Source organism: Limanda limanda, chromosome 8 (assembly GCF_963576545.1).
Source record: "Limanda limanda chromosome 8, fLimLim1.1, whole genome shotgun sequence".
NCBI lineage: Eukaryota > Metazoa > Chordata > Actinopteri > Pleuronectiformes > Pleuronectidae > Limanda > Limanda limanda.
The window spans coordinates 5,145,817-5,166,022 of NC_083643.1; the positions used below are offsets into that span (position 1 = coordinate 5,145,817).

The 20,206-nt window shown below is 44.2% G+C and overlaps 1 protein-coding gene across 1 annotated transcript in view; it reads right to left on the reverse strand.

The window, feature by feature from the left end:
• Positions 1-1,287: 1,287 nt before the first annotated feature.
• The window catches only part of si:ch211-212o1.2 (uncharacterized protein LOC492735 homolog), a 29,556-nt gene continuing 10,637 nt past the window's right edge, over positions 1,288-20,206 (reverse strand). The window contains exons 3-7 of the mRNA XM_061076463.1: positions 14,024-14,143; positions 13,683-13,774; positions 6,794-6,955; positions 3,700-3,895; positions 1,288-1,409 (exon numbers count right to left, since the gene is read on the reverse strand). Coding sequence (XP_060932446.1) covers positions 1,288-1,409; positions 3,700-3,895; positions 6,794-6,955; positions 13,683-13,774; positions 14,024-14,143 — 692 coding nt within the window. The remainder of the gene's footprint in view (positions 1,410-3,699; positions 3,896-6,793; positions 6,956-13,682; positions 13,775-14,023; positions 14,144-20,206) is intronic.

Below are 20,206 nucleotides of genomic sequence, written 5' to 3' on the forward strand. Positions count from 1 at the left end.
ATTTTGCTTTTCAGTTAAATAAAAATTAACGTGGTATTTTCCTCCTTTTCCTTCCAGGTGATGTAAAACTGTCAAAACACATTTCTTTAATGACTCTGATTTAAGTCTGGAGGTTTCTTCTCTTCTCTGAAATCTCAAACATGATTTGAATCACTGGTTTTTAAAACGATGCAAAAATATTATCTTACAATGACAAATATATAGTAATAAATAGATTTTCAGACTTTCCTAAAAACACAAGAATAAACTAAAAGGACTTTCTGCACAGGTCCCGTTGTAATTCTCAGTGATTTGAACAGGAAGCAAGATTCTGTCTGTTGGGACAAGCTAATGCTAACAACACATTTTTGGGTTTAAATAAAGACATGTTTACATTTTTATATCCTCCAGGAAACAGAAATTCATCTGAGAAACATTTTCTCTCTGCAGGTTTGGGTGGTTCCATGAAATCACTGACACCAAGAAGGGTCGACTTCTGTCTCTGGCACTTTGTGTTTAAATGGATGGAAGAGACCCTGATCTGGATTAAAGTGAAACACAGCTTCTAGATACAATTCAGCTTATTTCTCCAAACCTTCATTGAGAAGATTTTACGTTTGCACAATCAGATTTCTGTGTTTCTCAAGTAACAGAAGAGTGAACGGCTACAAAGCTTCTGTCGATGAAACCTGAGAAGAGTTGTACAGTTTGGATGAAGACATCTGACGACAGCTGACCAAAACTCAAACTTGTTTAAACTCATATATAAGCCTTGTTTGTCTGAAGCACACAATCATCAGATTGTCACCTTCATGTGTGTAACTGCAGCAGCGAGAGTTTGAAGAGGACGATGAAGTTTCTACAAAGGACAAAACAACTTTAACACAAAAATAACAGAAAAGAAGAAAACGGAGACGTGACTGAACATTTAACTTACAAACTTGTGTGTGTCTGTGTGTGTGTGTGTGTGATTGTGCACAGGTGTGTGCGGTGTCACTCCTGGAGAGCCCAACCTCCAGAAACCTTCCGACACCCACACACCGCCGCACCTCATTGGTCGAACAGGCCTTCGAGCTAATTGGCTGTTCCAGCAGCGTTCTCACCTCCTGCTTTCAAAGCTCGTTAAACTACAGACTCCAGAACAATCACTGGGAGCTTCTTTGAAATAGATGTTTTGCAAAGAAGAAGCACAGAGACGGGAGTAAAGTGTGTGTGTGTGTGTGTGTTTGTGTGTGTTATTCTCCCCATCCGTTTCCATCTGTGTGTTTTTGCATCTACATCCTGTGTGTTTGTGTGTTTGTGTGTTGGTCAGTCGCTCTTCTTGGCCCACACCAGGTCGTCTGACCGCGGCCTCCGTCCCGTCACGTTCTCAATCACCTGCTCCATCCGTCTCCAGAAGCCCAGCTGGTCCGGTGGAGAGTTACACCAGCCTGTGACCGGGAAGGGGGGGGGGGTCACGGGAGGATGTGTGACTTCACAGATCTTTGATGGCGATGACCTCACTTTGTGTGTGAGGTAAATACATTAATGTATGTATGGCTGCAGGCCAGAGTACACATGAACATATACATTTACATGTACACATGAATGCATGCATGACTGCACAGTCTTCTGTGAGTACACGTGACCGCACAGACACACACACACACACACACGAGCACACACACACAGACACACACACACACACACAAACACACACACACACACACACACATGTTCTGATGCTACAGCTTTAGAAGCAGTCGAGGATTCCCCCGACATTTGAGATGAAAAGACCTTTTACTATTATTACCAAACACACACACACACACTTATTCATATATAATCATCATTTATATGTAGAATAAAGCAATTTCAGTCAAACACACAACGCAGACATGAACAAGAAATCAGCTACACCAGTTTCACACACACACACACACACACACACACACACACACACACACACACACGGAGCAAATAGAGACATCCACATGGGTAGTGTGTACTTAGCCAACCCTTGTCTGATGCTCAAACACCACCACCCATGATGTGTTTGCATAGGGTGCATGCTATAGCTGCAGGGATGTGTGTGTGTGTGTGTGTGTGTGTGTGGTTGTGTGTGTGTCCCTTCAGTGACCCTCTCTCCGCTGGAAGACATAAAGGAAGCAGAGGTTTGGTTTCTCTCTTCCCTTCCATCTCTCCTTCCTCCTCCTCTCGCTCCACTTCTTCTTCTTTTGCCACATTCTCCATCTTTTTTTGTTGTATTCCTCCAAATCCCTGCTTCCTCCCCTCCCACTCTCTCCCTTCCCTCCCTCCCTCCCTTGTCCTCCACCCCCCCCTCTGCCTGTGAAGTCCTATTTGTTAGAACAGACAGCAGGTTAGCATTAAATATACATGGGGATTGTCAGCCGGTGGCGAACACAAAGGCAGCTCGGCGAGCCCCAGTGGAATCCAGGCCCGGCCCAGGCAGCCAGGCCGGGGGAGCAGGGGGCCGCCACGTCCCCTGTGGCCCCCCCGACCGCCACCAACCCACACACACACACACACACACACACACACACACACACACATACACACACACACACACACACACACACAGGTTAGACACTGGAGAGGAGGTCAAAAAGACTGGTACACACACAGATGCTCGAGTATGCAGATGCACGAGTACGAGTGTGTGTGTGTGTGTGTGTGTGTGTGTGTGTGTGTGTGTGTGTGTGTGCATGTACAAACACACACTTTCCCCGGTGCCAACCCCCTCAACTCGCTCACCCACACATCTGTCGTCCGCAGGGGCGCAGGGTGACGTACACGCTGAGTCTCCTGTGTATCCTCCCTCTCTCCTCTCCCTCCCTCTCTCCTCTCCCTCCCTCCCTCCCTCCCTCCCTCTCACCCAGATGCACACAGAATACTGAATGTGGATTGTGTGTTACAGGGGCCTCGAGTCTCTGAAGACAAACACGCACGCAAACAGAGCAGCTTCTTTTAGATATTTATAAGACGCCCCGACAGATAGACAGACACGCGGCCGCCATTTTACTCAAATCTACTCATGAGAAGTGAAATCATCCCGGAGTCATCAGCCTTAATAACGGCGATCTAAAATGGCCGCCCACGACATAAACACGATAAGTAACATTATACTCAAGCCGTTTTCAGACATGACCTCCTGGTAAAGTCCGGAATTATCAAATCCTCCGAGTTATAGAAACAGGAAGTGACGTATTAACTCCGCTGCGGAGATCACGTGATCATGTTTACATCACCCAAACAACCGTTGTTCACTCTTATCACGACAAACTCTCCTGACTTCTTAAATGGTGTTTTCTACGTGTGTGTGTCACCTCTTCTTCACACTGTGATATTGTCTGTTTTGTCATCACCCCCCCCCCCCCCCCACTCGATCCCCAATGATGTTCTCATAATATCATAACAATATGGAAAATGGGTTCATGTATAATGTTCAGTTTTAAAGCCATTCGTCCTCTGACTGTGAAGTGACCTCTAATTGTGCAGATTTGAAACTTTCACGATTCAAAAATCCAGGTTTGTCAAATGAAGTAAACTCACTTTTCACTGTAAGAAGATTCAGGTTTTAGCTTATATCCTTATAAACTGAACTATACTTTTTCTTGGTGATTAATACTTCTGGTAGAACGTAATCATTGGATTTGAATACGCACTAAAGGAATAGAAGCAGTACAGCGGCTACAGTACTGAGGCAGGATCAGCTCTCACCTGTCGTGATGCAGTAATAGGTTTCGTGTGGCGAGACGTGGTGGATGCGGTGGTGTTTCCGTGGCAACACCAGATGCCAGGCCTGGAGCAGCGTGACCCAGGGCGGGGGGGGGCCGAAGTACGAGTGACTCCATTTGTGAATCTGATTGGTCAGCGTGACGGACACAGCCAGGGCGAACAGGAAGCAGTCGCAAGGTGAGAGGAAGCAGGAGGAAGAAAGAGAGAGAGAGAACAACCTCAGTGGAATGAGTTCTGAAAGTGTTGAGTATATTAAAGGGGGCCGGCGCTCAGGCAAAGCACTCCCACAGAGAGGACGCTGGCAGGAGCCATGGTGGGATGTGGAGGCCGAGGGGGAGGATGAGGAACAGGGGGGAGACAAAAGGGGGAGAGGGAGGAAGAGAGGCAGCAGGGGGAGAGAGGAGGAAGTGATAAAGAAAGATATGCAATAAACAGCGATTAGAACTTAAAACCAGAAAAACGAGACCATCACAATCAGAAATCTGGAACTTTGAGATCCTCCGTCTGGGATGAGACACAAGAAAGTTCTTAAATCATAACGATGAGTCATCACCACTCACCTTTAAATATTAAAAACAACTTCTGTGATCTCGTTCTCATTCTCAAACAGAAGAGCACATCGTTACTGAAGAGGCGTTCAGGGACAGATCAGTGTTTAAATCTCCCCACGAGGACGTTAAGAAGACATTTAGGAAGAAAAAGACGTTTCTATGCTGAACATCTTTGCAGCGACTCACTTTAATCTTCGACGTGTTAATCAAACGTAAAGTCAGTTACATGTTCGGTGCCGAGGGACGACTATTAGAGACGTATATGTCCTCTCTGGTGCCTCCTACAGGCCGTTGAATGAGGTTAACCTTAAAGATAAAGAGAACATTCCTCTGCACTGATGTTTGATGAAATGTATTTTCCCTGATGTGGACTCGTGCTCGGCCTGAACCTGTGAGAACGGTTGTTGAAGTTGTCTCTGGGATCTGGAGACTGTGTCAGAGCTGATGTGAGTCGACAGGTGTCACACAGGTTTGGACTCACACACTCGAGCAGGTGTGTGTAGCAGAACAAACACACAAGCACAGAAAACCTGCAACTTGTGGCTTTTGTTGATATCGCTTCATCCGCACGGAGATCGAGATGTGAGTTTGAAGTCTGCAGCTCGTCTTCATCACTCCTCACTGCTTGTTACCCATTTGAGTCTTTGAGTCTTTGTGTCTTACAGCCGTCTACTCTCTCTCCACCTCCATCCCTCGTTCCCTCTCTCTGTGGTGGGAACAGCGACCTCCTGACCCCGGTTCAAGTGCGGACATGACAGTTGGAGATGTCACCTCCGTGCTCTCAGCTTTCCTCCCTCTCTTTGTCTGATGGCCGCTTGACACGGCGAGAAGCTTGACATGACAGGTTGAGATGTCATCGGGCGGCTACACGAACCCCCCCCCTCCTCTCTCTCTCTCTCTCTCTCTCTCTCTCTCTCTCTCTCTCTCTCTCTCTCTCTCTCTCTCTCTCTCTCTCTCTCTCTCTCTCTGCACTCTCTCACCTTCTGTCTCCAGCTCTTAGCAGTGACCTCTTGAGGTGCAGACATGACAGGTGTAGATGTCACCGCAGCTCGGCCCGTCTCCGTCTCGTGACCCCCTGACTCCCCGCGGTGCAGGACATGATGACAGGTGTGGATGTCACCTACAAGTGGACCTTGCCACTGCCCCCCCACCCCCCCCTCCCCCCGTGTAATCGTTCCCTCCCTCGTTCACTGATCCCTCCTGTGGAGAAGCACCTGACCTTTGCGTGTCCACTCTTCATCCCCTTGTTTCCTGACTCTCACAGGTTTGTGAGATTCTTTCCATTTGTATCACAACGCTCTCTTCTTACATTTGGGATTTCTTCTGACGGTGATTACGTGATGAATTCTGGTTTTCTTGTTTCTTTTGGTTTATATGATTGTAAATTTAATCTTACTACAAATGGAGGAATCTTTATCTGTCTTTCTATTTTCTCAACCTCTTCGATCAACTCCAAACTCTTGGGGATGTGTTGCTCTTAAAAGAGACATTACAAGAAAAACTGTACATGTACATAGATTTTCGATTTTAGATACAGATATTAAGTAACTGAAAGTTAGAGATATTAGTTTGTAAAAATAATAATGAATTACCAGTCGATCGGCATCTTTTATTCTTTTTTTAATAAGAAAAGAAACATCAGGTCTAATTCGATATATATTCTGTTCTTTTGACCACAAAAACGAAAAGGGTAAGAAATTGCATGTTATAAAACGTTGGAATAGAGTCTGAAAAGCTAAAACATGGGCTGCTGCTGTATTTAAATGTTTATCCCTGTTGTTGGCTGATTATTTTCTCTTTGATTAAAAGCTAACTAAAGTTAAAATCACTTCAGAGATGCTCACTGAGAGAAGGTTTGCGAGCAGCTTAACCTCACATCACCGCATCTGCTCCTAGACGTTAACCTAACAATCTCAACGCCTCCTCCCTCCGCCCAGCAGTGACCTTTTGACCCCTGCTGGAGTGCGGACATGGAAGGTGGAGATGTCACCTTCTCAATAACAGGTTGCTCCTGCTGCTCTTCCTCCTCCGGACCCGCCCCTCCTGCCCCGAGCTCGGAAGGTCAGCACATGATTACCAGACAAACGGCCCCATGGTTTCCTGTGATCACTTCACTTCCACCTCAGACACTGGAAACATCAGGATAGTTAGAGCCTTTGTTTGACCTACTAAAGTCCTCACATCCACATCCAGCTTCCAGCAGAGTGACTTTGAGCAAACCGGCAGTGAGGATGGTTGAGGAGCAAGTGAGGGAACAGTTCCCTCTCCTGCGATCGGGAAACGGGTAAGAGAGAGAAAGAGCTTAAAGTTCTGCAGGTGTCACATCCCCCGAGTGTCTCACTCACAGGTGATAATAATGTGAATGAGAGAATTCGTTCACGCAGGAAACAGCAACACCAGAGCGTTAGTAACTTCAGGTTCAAAGTCACAGCCGCAGGTTCCTCTCCTGCCTCTGAGATGTTTGCATGTTGTATCTGTGCGTTTGTTTTCCTTCTAATCGTGTGTGTGTGTGTGTGTGTGTGTGTGTGTGTGTGCGCACTGCCTGGTGTGTGTGTGAGGAACTTGACGGCCATGTGGGTCAGTGGCAGGATGGGGATCATGCAGTTGCCCCCGTTGGTCTCGATGAAGTCGTGGCGAGTGATGGCGGTGGGATCGATGTGGTGCTCCCGGAACGGTCGAATGAAGGCCTGAAGGGAGGAGAGAGAGAGAGAGAGAGAGAGAGAGAGAGAGAGAGAGAGAGAGAGAGAGAGAGAGAGAGAGAGAGAGAGAGAGAGAGAGTGAAAAGAAAGTGAAAAGAAAGAGACATTAAGCTAATTTGCTTTAAATTGAAAACAGGGGAAACTTGTTAACCAATCATGAGGCTTATTTTTGAGAGGATTAAAAAAACTGCTTCCAACAAATGACAATTAAATAGAAAAGTCTGCACTTTAGTTCATTTGTTTAATAAAAATCACATTAAATTCTGTACTGTGTGTGATACTTGATGAGCCATGGAATAATAAGAGTTTTATTTTGAAATCTAATGAGCAGCAAAAAGTAACTTAATTTGAATTCACTTCACAAATCAAAACACAAAACAGACAGCAAAAAATATTGTTTACAAAACCGTAATGCAGCTCACCACACACACACACACACACACACATACACAGAGAGACACACACACAGACTCAGGGGTGCTCAGTATCCTGTGCTACCCCAAAGCTCATATCCAGCATCTTAATAAACCACAGAACAGCAGTCGACTCACACAAACACGCTCATACACATAAATGACCCACAGACGCTCACACAAACTCAAAAATGTGAGTATCAAACGCACACACACACACACACTCACACACAGACACACACACACAGACACACAGACACACAGCTGCAAACCCCACTTGCACTGTGCAGAGGCAGACACCTGTCTGTGAGAGCGTGGGGGTCTCAAATGAAAAGACTGAATCTGAATATCTCCAGAACAAAAGAAGACAAAAAGAAACACACACACACACACACACACACACACACACACACACAGACACACACGAGTAGGACAAAGGTAATTTATTTATCTCAGTTGAAAAAGCAAGAAAAAGGAATTTGTCTTGCATCTTTGTGGCTACAGTGTACATGTGTGTGTGTGTGTGTGTGTGTGTGTGTGTGTGTGTGTGTGTGTTTGTGTTTGTGTGTGTGTGTGTGTGTGTGTGTGTGTGTGTGTGTGTGTGTGTGTGTGTGTGTGTGTGTGTGTGTGTGTGTGTGTGTGTGTGTGTGTGTGTGGCCACATCAGCATGAAAACTCATTATTGTCGTGTTGGCTGTTCGAACCAATTACAAACGCCTATCTGCAAACCCGGCTGGTAGGTGCCACAGCAAACACACAAACTATCTGTTGACAACTTCACAATGATGTGCCCTTCTCCGTTCTAATCTGCCTCCCCCCCCCCTCCCCTCTCCCTCCGCCCCCCTCAGCCCTCAGCCAGATGAAAGGCTGGCTAAGCCGTGGAGGTCGTGGCGAGCAGGGCGGCGGCGGCGGCGCCCCCGGCCACCGGTCGCCGCGTGTCCTCTAATCCCACAACGTTTAACGGCCCGCCTCGCACGACACTCGCTAATCACCAGCTCACAACGCCCATCGCCGCGGCAACCAGCGCTGTCCCACTGGCTGGACAGACACGCCCTTCCACCCCCTTCTTTTTTTTCTTTATGTCCTCCAGACCTTTTTTTTGTTATTTTTTACTGTATTTTCCTCTCACTTTCTGTTAGTTTCTCTCTTCGTTTTCCTCTTTTTGGCCGAATCTTTCCATCCGGACTTTTCTTGGAGCTCTTAATTCCCCTTCTGGCCTTTCAGAAGAAACGGGTCTAAGTCGTTCAATTAACTCTCCATCAACAATGCAATCAGCCTCGTTAGAGAGCCGCCTCCAAGGAGACACGTCGGGTAAGTCCAAGAAAGAGGGAAAGTGACACGAGGAGAGAAGAGCCGATGCCTTTAAAAGACGAGTGGAAAACAGAATAAGGGAGAAAAAGGATCTTCAAACATTTACCCCTAATTTATCAGCACAAATTTCAATGTGAATCCAGCGTCATTGGGAACTAATGAGCGTGACTCTGTCCTCAAAGTGGTGTCATTAGAGGAATGTGAAATCCTCGTTGAGTCAATTAAAGTTCAACGACGTGATGACGACAAAAAGAGGAAGAAGAAAAAAACAGCACAGCCCGAAGCAGAGGAATAAAAACACAACTGGGACAAAGCTCTTTCTAAAGCTGCAGTTTCTGTTCGGCTGAAGAGAAAATTACGTTTAAGGGTTTAAATCATAATTAACATTTGTTTCTGATGAGGAACATTAGCTGTTTGCTACAAGATCATATTCTGAGATGATGGGAACAGAATCATCTTTGTGTGTTTATGGGGGTTTGTCACATCAGAGGAGGACTAATGAGAAATAATGTTAATGTGCCATAATTATATTTGTCTTTAATGATTAGCTGGAGAGCAAAAGTTAAATATCCATTAAACTGTTGTTAGAATGAAGCTGATTTTCTGAATATTAATCGGTCCATGTGTCAGAAGCTTTATGCAAAGATCTTAACAATGATTCTCACATCCTGGCATTTCATTGTAGTGTTCCACTAAATATTGAATTAATGGGCTTCTTCAAATGTGTGTTTATCAGTAGCTGTGGTAACGGCATCATGTGACATGTAAATAAGGTGTCTGGCTGTGGGGTAGGAGGTAGAGCGGGTTGTTCACTCACCAGACAGGTTGGTGGTTCAATCCCTGGCCCCTCTATTCCCTGGGTAAGACACTAAACCCTATATTTATATATATTTGTGTCTGGGCTAGACTGTATGAATGGGTCAAGACAAGAAAACAGCTATATAAATAAAAAATATTTACCAGACCCCCACTAGACCCCACACGACTTGATCTACCCTCTTCCTGTTTTATGGTATTATCAAATAAAAGAAGGAGAAGAATCCGATCTCAGATGCTCTCAATATTGTTTTGTTATACAGAAAATCAAAATGCAGATAGAAGTGAAACAACTAGAAACTGTCCCTCAGATCCTGCAGACTGGGACAGACAAGAAATACCGTTTCCAGGAGCAGCTGCTTCTACTTCACTCCTGGAAATATTCTGTATGATCCCTCTCACGACTGCTAGGTTTCCCATTATGATGAAGTTACCGAGGGCCCATATGTGCAGAGAACATGCATCAATGCATCCACATGACACGTCGTCTATAGAACCACGGTGTCTTTAAAGAGGTCTTTACACATAAAGGCAACTGGGAGAGCGGAGAGCAAAGTACACAAACATGCGCGAGAAGCGATAAACACAGAACAAACAAGTGACACAAAAAGCACAAATGTTTCATCTGGCTTCATATCAGCAGCCACTATTAGCCTCAGGTGTTCTCCACCGTGCACGTCTTTGATATTCAAACCAAACCTTAACTGGGAGCACAGGCCTGCTTTATTCTCAAAACCCACACAGAAACAAAAACAACGGACGTGCACGCCTCGTTTTTTTTGTCTCCATGCACACACACACACACTCAGACACACACACTTTATTTTCCACTAGCCCATTGTCGTCCCTCTGTTCTCCCACGAAGGTCCATTCTTCTCTTCCAGTTAAAGTCTTTATTAGAAGTCTCCTACGGCGTCCGACACACCATGCAAATCTGTGGCTGCCGCTGTGCTTTTGGTCCCGGTAACAACCTGGAAACCCACTCAAATTCCACATCATAAATAAACATCAAACCACCGAGAAGCCTTCAGCCAGCACAGAGAGGTAACACGGGGATGCCAGGAATCTTTGTTTCCAGGCAGCTGACGGAGCCGAGCATGTACAGAAAAGGAGTTGTCGTCTAAATAACAGGAAGTAGCAACACACACTCACAGGCTGTGTTAGGGGTCACATGATGTCACCAGGACGCCAGCCGGAGAGAACGTACCTCGAGCTCGACTGTTAGAATCCATCACGAGGAGCAGGCTGTCGATGATGTGGCTCCGGAGCCAATTAGCGTCAGAGTGAGTCGTGCTGATGGGAGTTACCTCGACTGTGTGATGACAAAACCACAAAACCCACAAAACCAGCAGCCTCCTGTGATTAGTGCTTTGTTACAGTGGAGGAAAGAAATCACAACAAGTGAAGTTTTGTGGTTCATCAAGACAGTTTGTGTTTAAACATACAGGAAGATTTATAATGTGTTTTGTTACCTCAGCCAGGGAGGTTTGGTTAGTTTGTGTATTTGTACGTAGGAGGAAGTAAAAACTACAAAACACATGTTCCCCTCACCTGAAGAAACCATCCCATTTAGGTACAGATGTGGATATTGTGGTGAACTGAAGACTTTTATTCCACTTTTACATTCCCATGCACTGTATTATTTTCATAAAATGTTAAAGGAATCACATTTAAAAAGGGTGTTTTATGACAAATATTTTATTTAGATCAGACCAACTTCTTTTTCTTTTATATTTCCACTTTAAGAAATATATGATCATGTGTGTGTGTGTTGTTGTGTATTTAAAATACAGTTAAGAGTTCGACTGATCGGTTAATAATATTGGTATCATGTCTGTGCTGACATGTGGTGATAGGAAAACTTTGATATTACAGAATAAACAATGAAAAAACAGGCATCTTCTTTTGTTCACATTTTACACAAACAATCATGTTTATCATCTTAAATCAAATTTTAAATATTTAGTTGTATTAGTGTTATTTATAGTTATTTATAATACAGAATGTAGTTATATTGTAATATATGAAGCCTCATTTACATGTCATAAGAGTTTGATATTAACATTCTAGTAATCATTATTCATCATGATTATATTACACGTGAGTTTAAATAATTAAACATTTGGTTCTGTTGTATTTAAATTTCAATAAAGAGCATTTGTAAAATAAATAAATAATAATGAATTGACTTCTAACCTGTATAATAATATTATTAATCAAACATGGATCCTACAAAGGTTTCTTTTTTGGTTTAATTGGGGTCAAAACAACAGCTTCAACATTTCAACTAATTATCAATGAATATTTCATAAACACACACACACACACACACACACACACACACACACACACACACACACACACAATCCTCATCCCATTAATCAAAACAAAGTTCACATGAACCAATCTGCATGCTGCACCTGATCACACAGATTTTAATTGGCTGGAACGAGCACAACCTTTTCCCTAATTGGCTGAGGAGGAATGTGTGTGTTCATTAATGCAGGTGATGTGTTCTAATGCAAACAGTGAAGTGCACGTGCATCCATCTCAACACGCCCACACACACATGGATGTGCATACACTTCCACTGACAGGTTCAAGGTGAGACCACTCACAGTGTGTGTGTGTGTGTGTGTGTGTGTGTGTGTGGGAGTGTATGGTCCTTGTGGGAGGGCCGTGGACACTATGGTCCACAGGGAGGTTCCTCTCTGAGACACTGACATTTAGTTTCCAGGTCACTACAGCGTCTTCAGAGGCGTCAGGGAATAAGGTGCAACCACCACGCTGAAATGATGATGCAGCTTCAGGAGAGAGGGGACACAGGGACACAGGGACACAGGGACACATGGACACAAGGACACAGGGACACAGGGACAGTAGGACACAGGGACAGGAGGACACATGGACAGTATCATCTCGCTTGTCCATTATTTCACTTGGTCATTGAAATGTTTATTTAAGGTAGACTTCTTTTTTTATTTCCCGCCCTGTTAATCAAATCAACTCCAAAAGTTAACGGCTTCTTTATTTGGGTTAAAGTTAAATTCAAACGTAGCAAGAATATAAACCAGATGGTATAAACATTAAAACACAGATTGTTAAAGAAAGTGAAAGAACTTATAAAACATCTACTATTTTCCAACTATTTACAGCCACATTCAAAGTTAAATGTGTTTTTATACAGAAAGACATTTTCCTTAATTCACCAGTTTATTAATCAACCAGAATAAACTTAATGTTCACATCTTATGATTTAGTCTTTTTTTTCCCTCCTGTTTTTGTTTAACTCAACATATTCTTTAAACACTTTAAACACTAAATTCTAGTGCTGCAGTTTTAAGGAGCAATAGTAAAAGGTTTTATCAGCAAAATTGCTTTGGAAACTATAGTTATCCTTCTTCTTTTATACTTTTATATTTTTACATCAGATATTTTTTGGGAAAATTATGATTTTTCTCTTATGTCTATACATTTTCTGTCGATGCAATCAGCTACACAAATTACATTTACTTTACTTTTTATATCTTTTATTTACTTTTTATATCTTTTATCGTTTATATCTTTTTATCTTATATATAGTTTTTTATAGTTTTTCTTATATGTGTTGTATTTATTGTGCTTTTATGTTTCTATGTCCATTGTATGCATTGTATGTTTCTATGTCCAATAACCAGAGCAAATTCTAGGTAGGTGTAAACCTGCTTGGCAATAAATACCATCTGATTCTGATTCTGATTTAATGATTCTTCTAAGAACTTTGAGTAAAGTCTCACTTGTTGTGTTTGCATGGTGGCGACCAAACTACTTTGTAAATGGTTTAAAAGATTGAAGGTTTAAAGAAAAGCCACAAAAAAATACAAATATGCTGAAAAGGTTTAATCTCAAGCGGTAAGATTTATTTCGTACAGAACACACAAGCAGCCATATAAACGTTCTGTTATTCAAAGTGACCGATGGAACTCAAATAGCTGAACAGTGAAATAACATCTGAAACCAGCGCAATCGATTTTTTACATTCGCCACAAAACTTTGACTGGTGCTCGTATCAATAAGCAAATTAGATTTTTGGCCCAACGAGGATTTCAGGGAGGAAAGTGAGGAAAAATGAGGATTAACTTTGTAGTTATGAGAAATGACAACAGGCTGTTTATTGCAGTGCTTCTGTTTGCTCACCTTGCCAATAACAGGGATGTCCACGGATCCCCAGGTGTCGGCCCCCCAGTGGACCACCCCCGACGCAAAGTCTGCCGTCACCATCCCGAGGACTGGCACACAAACACACACAGGGAAACAAAAGAGTGGTAACACATGCTGCTATGAGATGTGTAAGCAAAACTAGATTTGACAAAAAAGTGTTAGAAAACCTCAGGTGTATAGAAACAATATTTTTTCAGTACTCATTTAAAAGGATACGTTTACTTAATTAAATGTGATGCATAGTTTTAAAGTTATATCTTCATATTTAGCATGTTAGCATGCTAACGTTTCTACCATCACAGTCCGACTCATCTAACCGACGCCCGGGGCGATCCGGTGGATGTGGACGCTGGAGAAGTGGAAGAGGAGGAAGGAGAGGTTGATGAGGAAGAGGAGGAGGCACAGAACCACACACAGCACCTCCTGGAGTCGCTTGCCTGGACAGGATAAGAACAGGAAACAGGAAGTTTAGGAGAGGACGAAGAAGAAGAAGGAGAAGAGGAGGAAGAGGAGGAAGAGGAGGAAGAGGAGGAGGCACAGAACCCCAAACAGCACCTCCTGGAGCCGCTTGCCTGGTTAGGACAAGAACAGGAAATTCAGGAGAGGATGAAGAGACGGAGAGGACGAAGAAGAAGAAGAAGAAGAGGAGGAGGAGGAAGAGGAGGAAGAGGAGGAAGAGGAGGAGGCACAGAAGCACACACAGCACCTCCTGGAGCCGCTTGCCTGGTTAGGACAAGAACAGGAAATTCAGGAGAGGATGAAGAGACGGAGAGGACGAAGAAGAAGAAGAAGAAGAGGAGGAGGAGGAAGAGGAGGAAGAGGAGGAGGCACAGAAGCACACACAGCACCTCCTGGAGCCGCTTGCCTGGACAGGACAAGAACAGGAAACAGGACATTCAGGAGAGGATGAAGAAGAAGAAGAGGAGGAAGAGGAGGAAGAGGAGGAAGAGGAGGAAGAGGAGGAAGAGGAGGAAGAGACGAAGAGGAGGAAATTGGAAACGATGAGAAGTTGAGGGTGTTGGACTCTGACGTGTTGCATTAATGAACTGGGTGAGGTCCCTGCACCCACTGGGAGAACAAGTCACTTATCAGGGGTCAATGGCCCTTTTAGACCCAACGTGTGTGTGTGTGTGTATGTGTGTGTGTGTGTGTGTGTGTGTGTGTGTGTGTGTGTGTGTGTGTGTGTCATGGTGCTGCATCAGCATTGGTGTTTCACATATGAGAGGTCGTGACCCTGCAGCCTGGAGTACACTTGTCTTCATCTGACTGATCACATATTAACACCCTGGACACACACACACAGACACACACACAGACCCACACACACATACACACACACAGACACACACACAGTTTCAGGTGGTACAGGCCCCTGCAGGGACGAGCCTGAACTCACAGGTCAGCAGGATGAAGTGACTCTAACTTCTCTCACTATAAATTCACACATCAGCGATATTAAGAGACGGAGCTTCGAGGGTCAACTCCACGTTTCAGCTGCACAGCGCCGGAGATTAAAGATACTGAATTATTGAATATACACACACACAGACACAGACACACAGACACACACACACACACACACACACACACACACACACACACACACACACACACTCCTGATCTATAGATCTATTACTTTCCTGACGTCTTCACAAGCCTTCACTTCTTTTAAATGTCCCTCTCTTGTCTTTCAGTTTCTCACAAACAAATATGAACGACTGTCGTAACGTTTCCGTCACTTTCTTTTGTTCTCCCTCTCTTATTCCCTCACCTCCATCCTCCCCTTCTCCTAATCCCTCCGTCTCTGCCAGTCTAATGTGCTTCTAAAACATTCATGTGTTCAGATCCTCATGTATCACATAGCATTAGCAGCCTATAAGATATTCATGGCAGCTTTTTTTTTTAATAAAGCACACAGGCCTGCGAGCGTGTGCGCCTATAGACTCGGTGCCACTATGAATATGCTATCAGCCTCTCCTAAGGTATGGACCCCGGTGGCAAACGGGAGATTTTAAATATGGGATTATGGATATTTCACGAATCATCGGGTGTGACCCTTCACCTTCTAAAAATAGACAGAATGAAAGTTGGGAAGATGGAGGTGGATTCAGGAGGAGACTGAAGTTCAGCTTGAAGGAAAAGACGTATCGATTCTGCTCATGAAAGAAGTTGGACGAGACAAAATATGATATAGATAGTTTTTGTTTAAGATCAGTGTGATGCTGCTACACAAACCAGTTATTTTTTTTGTGTAAAGTTTAAAGGAACTCTTGTGAAAGTTGCTGCATCAGATCAAGGCCTCGGTTTTTGTGCGTCTACTTACTTGATTGTTGGTTTCCCTTATTTCCCAGATTATATCAAACACACTGGGGACGGGAATGGGCAGGGAGCTCCCGATACGATACTATCACGATACTTAGGTGGCGATACGATATGTATTGCGGTTCTGTAAGTATTGCGATTCGATATTACGATTTCTTGGGATTTCTTTTGGTTATTTTTTTTTTTAAATACTGGACCATGGAAAAATGTTGAATCATACCTTCAAATACAACACAGTCAAATTCACTTAGAACTTCACCAGTTTTATTTCAAATATTAACATTAACTTAATGACTGCCGGGCAGCCAATGGAGAAAATAAATAAAAATGTTCCCTATTATTGTATAGCCCCTGTCAACTGCACACAAACTGACAGATTCAGAAATGTATGCCACTAAGGCTACTTTTAAACAATAAATAAAAGGTAAATTAAATAGAATGAATAAAAGTTTACTTAAAATTTAAACTTTGAAATAAACAAAAAGTAGGCTATTGTTGTTAACCCATGTAGGCGATGCAAAGCTAGTGCTTGGGTATGTTTAGATTCTTGTGCAAAAACAAGAGCTGGTCAACATGCTCTGGGGTGATGTTGCTCCCCCCATATATCCCCCCCCGGTATAAACCAATAAATATTAGTTTTTTTTAAAAATCGATTTGGGAGGCAGCATGGCGATTTAAAATCGTCATTCACAAGAATTGCGATTTTTAACTGAAACGATTTTTTCCCCCATCCCTAATACACACATGAACTTGGTTTCAATTTACTCCTCATTACGTCACAACATAAAAATACATAAATCACAAGCATCCCCTGCCCTGAGGAGAAGCTACAGGTTGTACTCTTCTGGATTTTCTCGAGCACATCTCTATACGAGCATTTTCAAATTCTACGACGGCCTCAAGGCAACATTCATTAGTTGTATTAATTTCATTCCTGTTGCATCACAACATGTTTACAGTAAAAACACAACAGTCCAGTAAAGTGACTTCCTGTGTTTACAGCTCAGGTGCTTCAGTCCAATCGGCCTCCGTCCATATTGAGGTTAACTGTTGTCTCTAAGCTTCATGTGACACCATTTTCTCTACTATACCCCAAGGTGCAGAACACAAAGACACACACTAACACACCCCCACACAACTTAAAGGATCAGTGCACCACAACTCACTTTCTCCCAACTCTCTCTGCGTCTGCACACACACACACACACACACACACACACCATGATGCCTCCACTGATGGATTTCCTAACACATTCTCGCATCTCTCTCTATTACGCGCACACATCCTCTGACACATACACAAATTCAGACACTCCATCTCTGTCACGTACACACACACACACACACACACACACACACACACACACACACACACACACAAACACACACACGTTGCAGGGCCGTGGAGCAGTGGGGCGGCTGTCAGGTGATGTGCGTCAGTCCTTGGATCCTCCGGCTCCCTGGTGAGGGGAAGGAAACTAGGACAGGCCTCCACAGAGCGCAAACACACACACACACACACACACACAGTCACACACACACTCACACAAACACACACAGTCACACTCACATAAGCCGTTGTCCCTCAGGCCATGGCATTGCTGGATATCACATACAGCTACAGACACACAAAAACAGCCTCTACAAGTATGTATGTAGGAACGGACATAGGCCATCATGTTTGAACACACACACACCCACACACAAACACACATCTCATTCTACAGTGCACACACACCCAAGCTGCCTTCGCTTGGCATACAAACACCAAAATTACAAATGTACACTTAAAATCACACACACACACACACACACACAGAGACACAGACACACACTCAGGACCAGAGCAGCGCACTCATTAATATCGTTCTGACAACAACTGGCTCCCTGGCAACCTCTCTGCCATCGCTCACCCAGCAGCCGCCCCCCCCCCCCCCCCCCCCCCCCCTGCGAGCGTGCACGCGGGTGTGCATGGGGATTTAACCTGGGCGGAGCCGGGGGAGGGGAACGAGGGGTGCTAATAGGCTGAAATTAATCAACGCCGGCTGATTCGCTATCTGGGGAATGAGTGGCGGGCAGCAGGCAGCAGGCAACACTTCCTGAATACTAATGGACTAATGGAGAGGGGAGACAGAAAGTAGAAACCATTAACTCTCTCTGCTGTTTGTCAGGTAACAAGGCGGCAAGGCCAGGAAGTGAAATATGGAAGAGACCAGGTTTAACCTATATTAACTACAAATACACACAAAACAAAGATCCACATGTCAACACTCTCTGATCGGGGCTGAGGATCAAAGCTGTTTGTTTTCAGACGACACAAACATCAACTTTGTGGAGCCGTTACATTCACATCATATCTGCTGCTCCTCATTCAGAAAACATCTCTAAATCTGCAGTGACAGTGAGACAGAGTTGAATCTGTGAATCCTCTAAAACCTTCTCGGCTCTGATCCAACCAGAGATCAAATCCCATCTGTGCCTCCTTTTCCCATTTCAGTCTTTTATCCCCAAAACAAATGGAGCCAAAAGAGATTTAACATTTTCTTTAAAATCTGGTATTTCAGTTTGGCCTTTATGGAAAATGGTTAAACTCTCTAAAGTGCAGTTTTTGCCATTCACACACATTCATTAAGTGCATCTATGTGCAGCACTTCCTCTATGAGAAGAGGCAATTTAGGGGTTTAGTATCTTACAGGATAGGGACGACTGGGATCGAACCCCCGACCTTCTGGTTAGACGACCACTCTACTCAGCCACAGCCATGAAAAACGGCATGGTCAATACCAGATGTTTTTACTGCAGCTTGCATCTCATCAAACAGAAGCACTTCAGATACTTCAGGATGAGTTCTGAGAAGCTTATATTTGATTGGCTCGTGGCCGGAGCCGGAGCAGCGGTCACAGGGCACCAGTTCATCCAGTTCATCCAGTTCATCCAGTTCATCCAGTTCATCCAGTTCATCCAGTTCATCCAGTTCAAAGATCCATCGATTCATTTAAATTTCTGGCGTTGACCAATGACCGAGCACCAGCAAGTCGTCATCAAGGAAAGAACAGAGAGATGCACCATCGACTTTTGTTCAACTTCTTTTTTGTTGGAGAACAAACTGATCCACAACAGACACAGGCCTTTTTAAAATAAAGTGTTTACTGTTCCATTATCTATTCTATTCTATTCTATTCTATTCTATTCTATTCTATTCTATTCTATTCTATTCTATTCTATTCTATTCTATTCTATTCTATCCTATTCTGTGTATCCTTTTATGGTCACGCTGGAGTGATCACCAGTCCATCACAGGTCTGATCACCAGTCCATCAGCCAATCATCTTCACCTCTACCTCTTCCCTCAACGTCCAATTGATCACTTCCCATTCTAATCACATATTGTTGGGTCAGGTCCTTGCTGGTGAGGAAGTATTATGTATAAAGATATATATATTGTGTACAGGACCTGTCGCACTTGTGCTGAGCCAATGTACACAACTAGAAGCTCTTGATATGTCTCAACCACCGAGGACACATTCCCGTGGTTAAGTGGTAAAGAACAAGATCTTTTGAACCAATCAGGTGAACACACACACACACACAGCGAGGGACAAAACCAAAGGCGAGAACACAAAACAACAGGCAAACGACAAAGGGAGCACGCACGTTGAAGTCCCAGCTACACACACAGACACACACACACAGAGCCTTCGACAAAACGAAGCTCACACACTGACGGCGTCTCGAAGGCCGAGTCCGAGAGGCCGACGCCCCCTCGACCACGCCTCGCTCGTCTGAGGCGTGAACTCCATTTACAAACACTACTTCACTGCCGACACGTTAGACAACAAATCACAGAGGGTGGTGATGTATGTACGAGCCGTGTGCACACAGCTCGGCTGCTCTTTGATTCTCTCGCTCTGTCGTTCCGTGTCCCCCCGGTTTGCTCTCAGCAGACTGTCTTCAGATGGGACCTGGGGAGGGAGAGAGGGAGGGAGGGAGGGAGGGAGGGAGGGAGGGAGAGAGTGATGTGGGTGGTAAAAGTGGGTCACATGCTCAGAGAGGAAAAGGGGGGAGACAGAGAGACGAGGGAGAGAGAGACACTGAGAGGGGATGACAGTGAAAAGGAAAGAAAGGGGGAGAGAGAGAGAGAGAGAGGTAGAGACACAAAGAGGGTGAGGGAGAGGGAG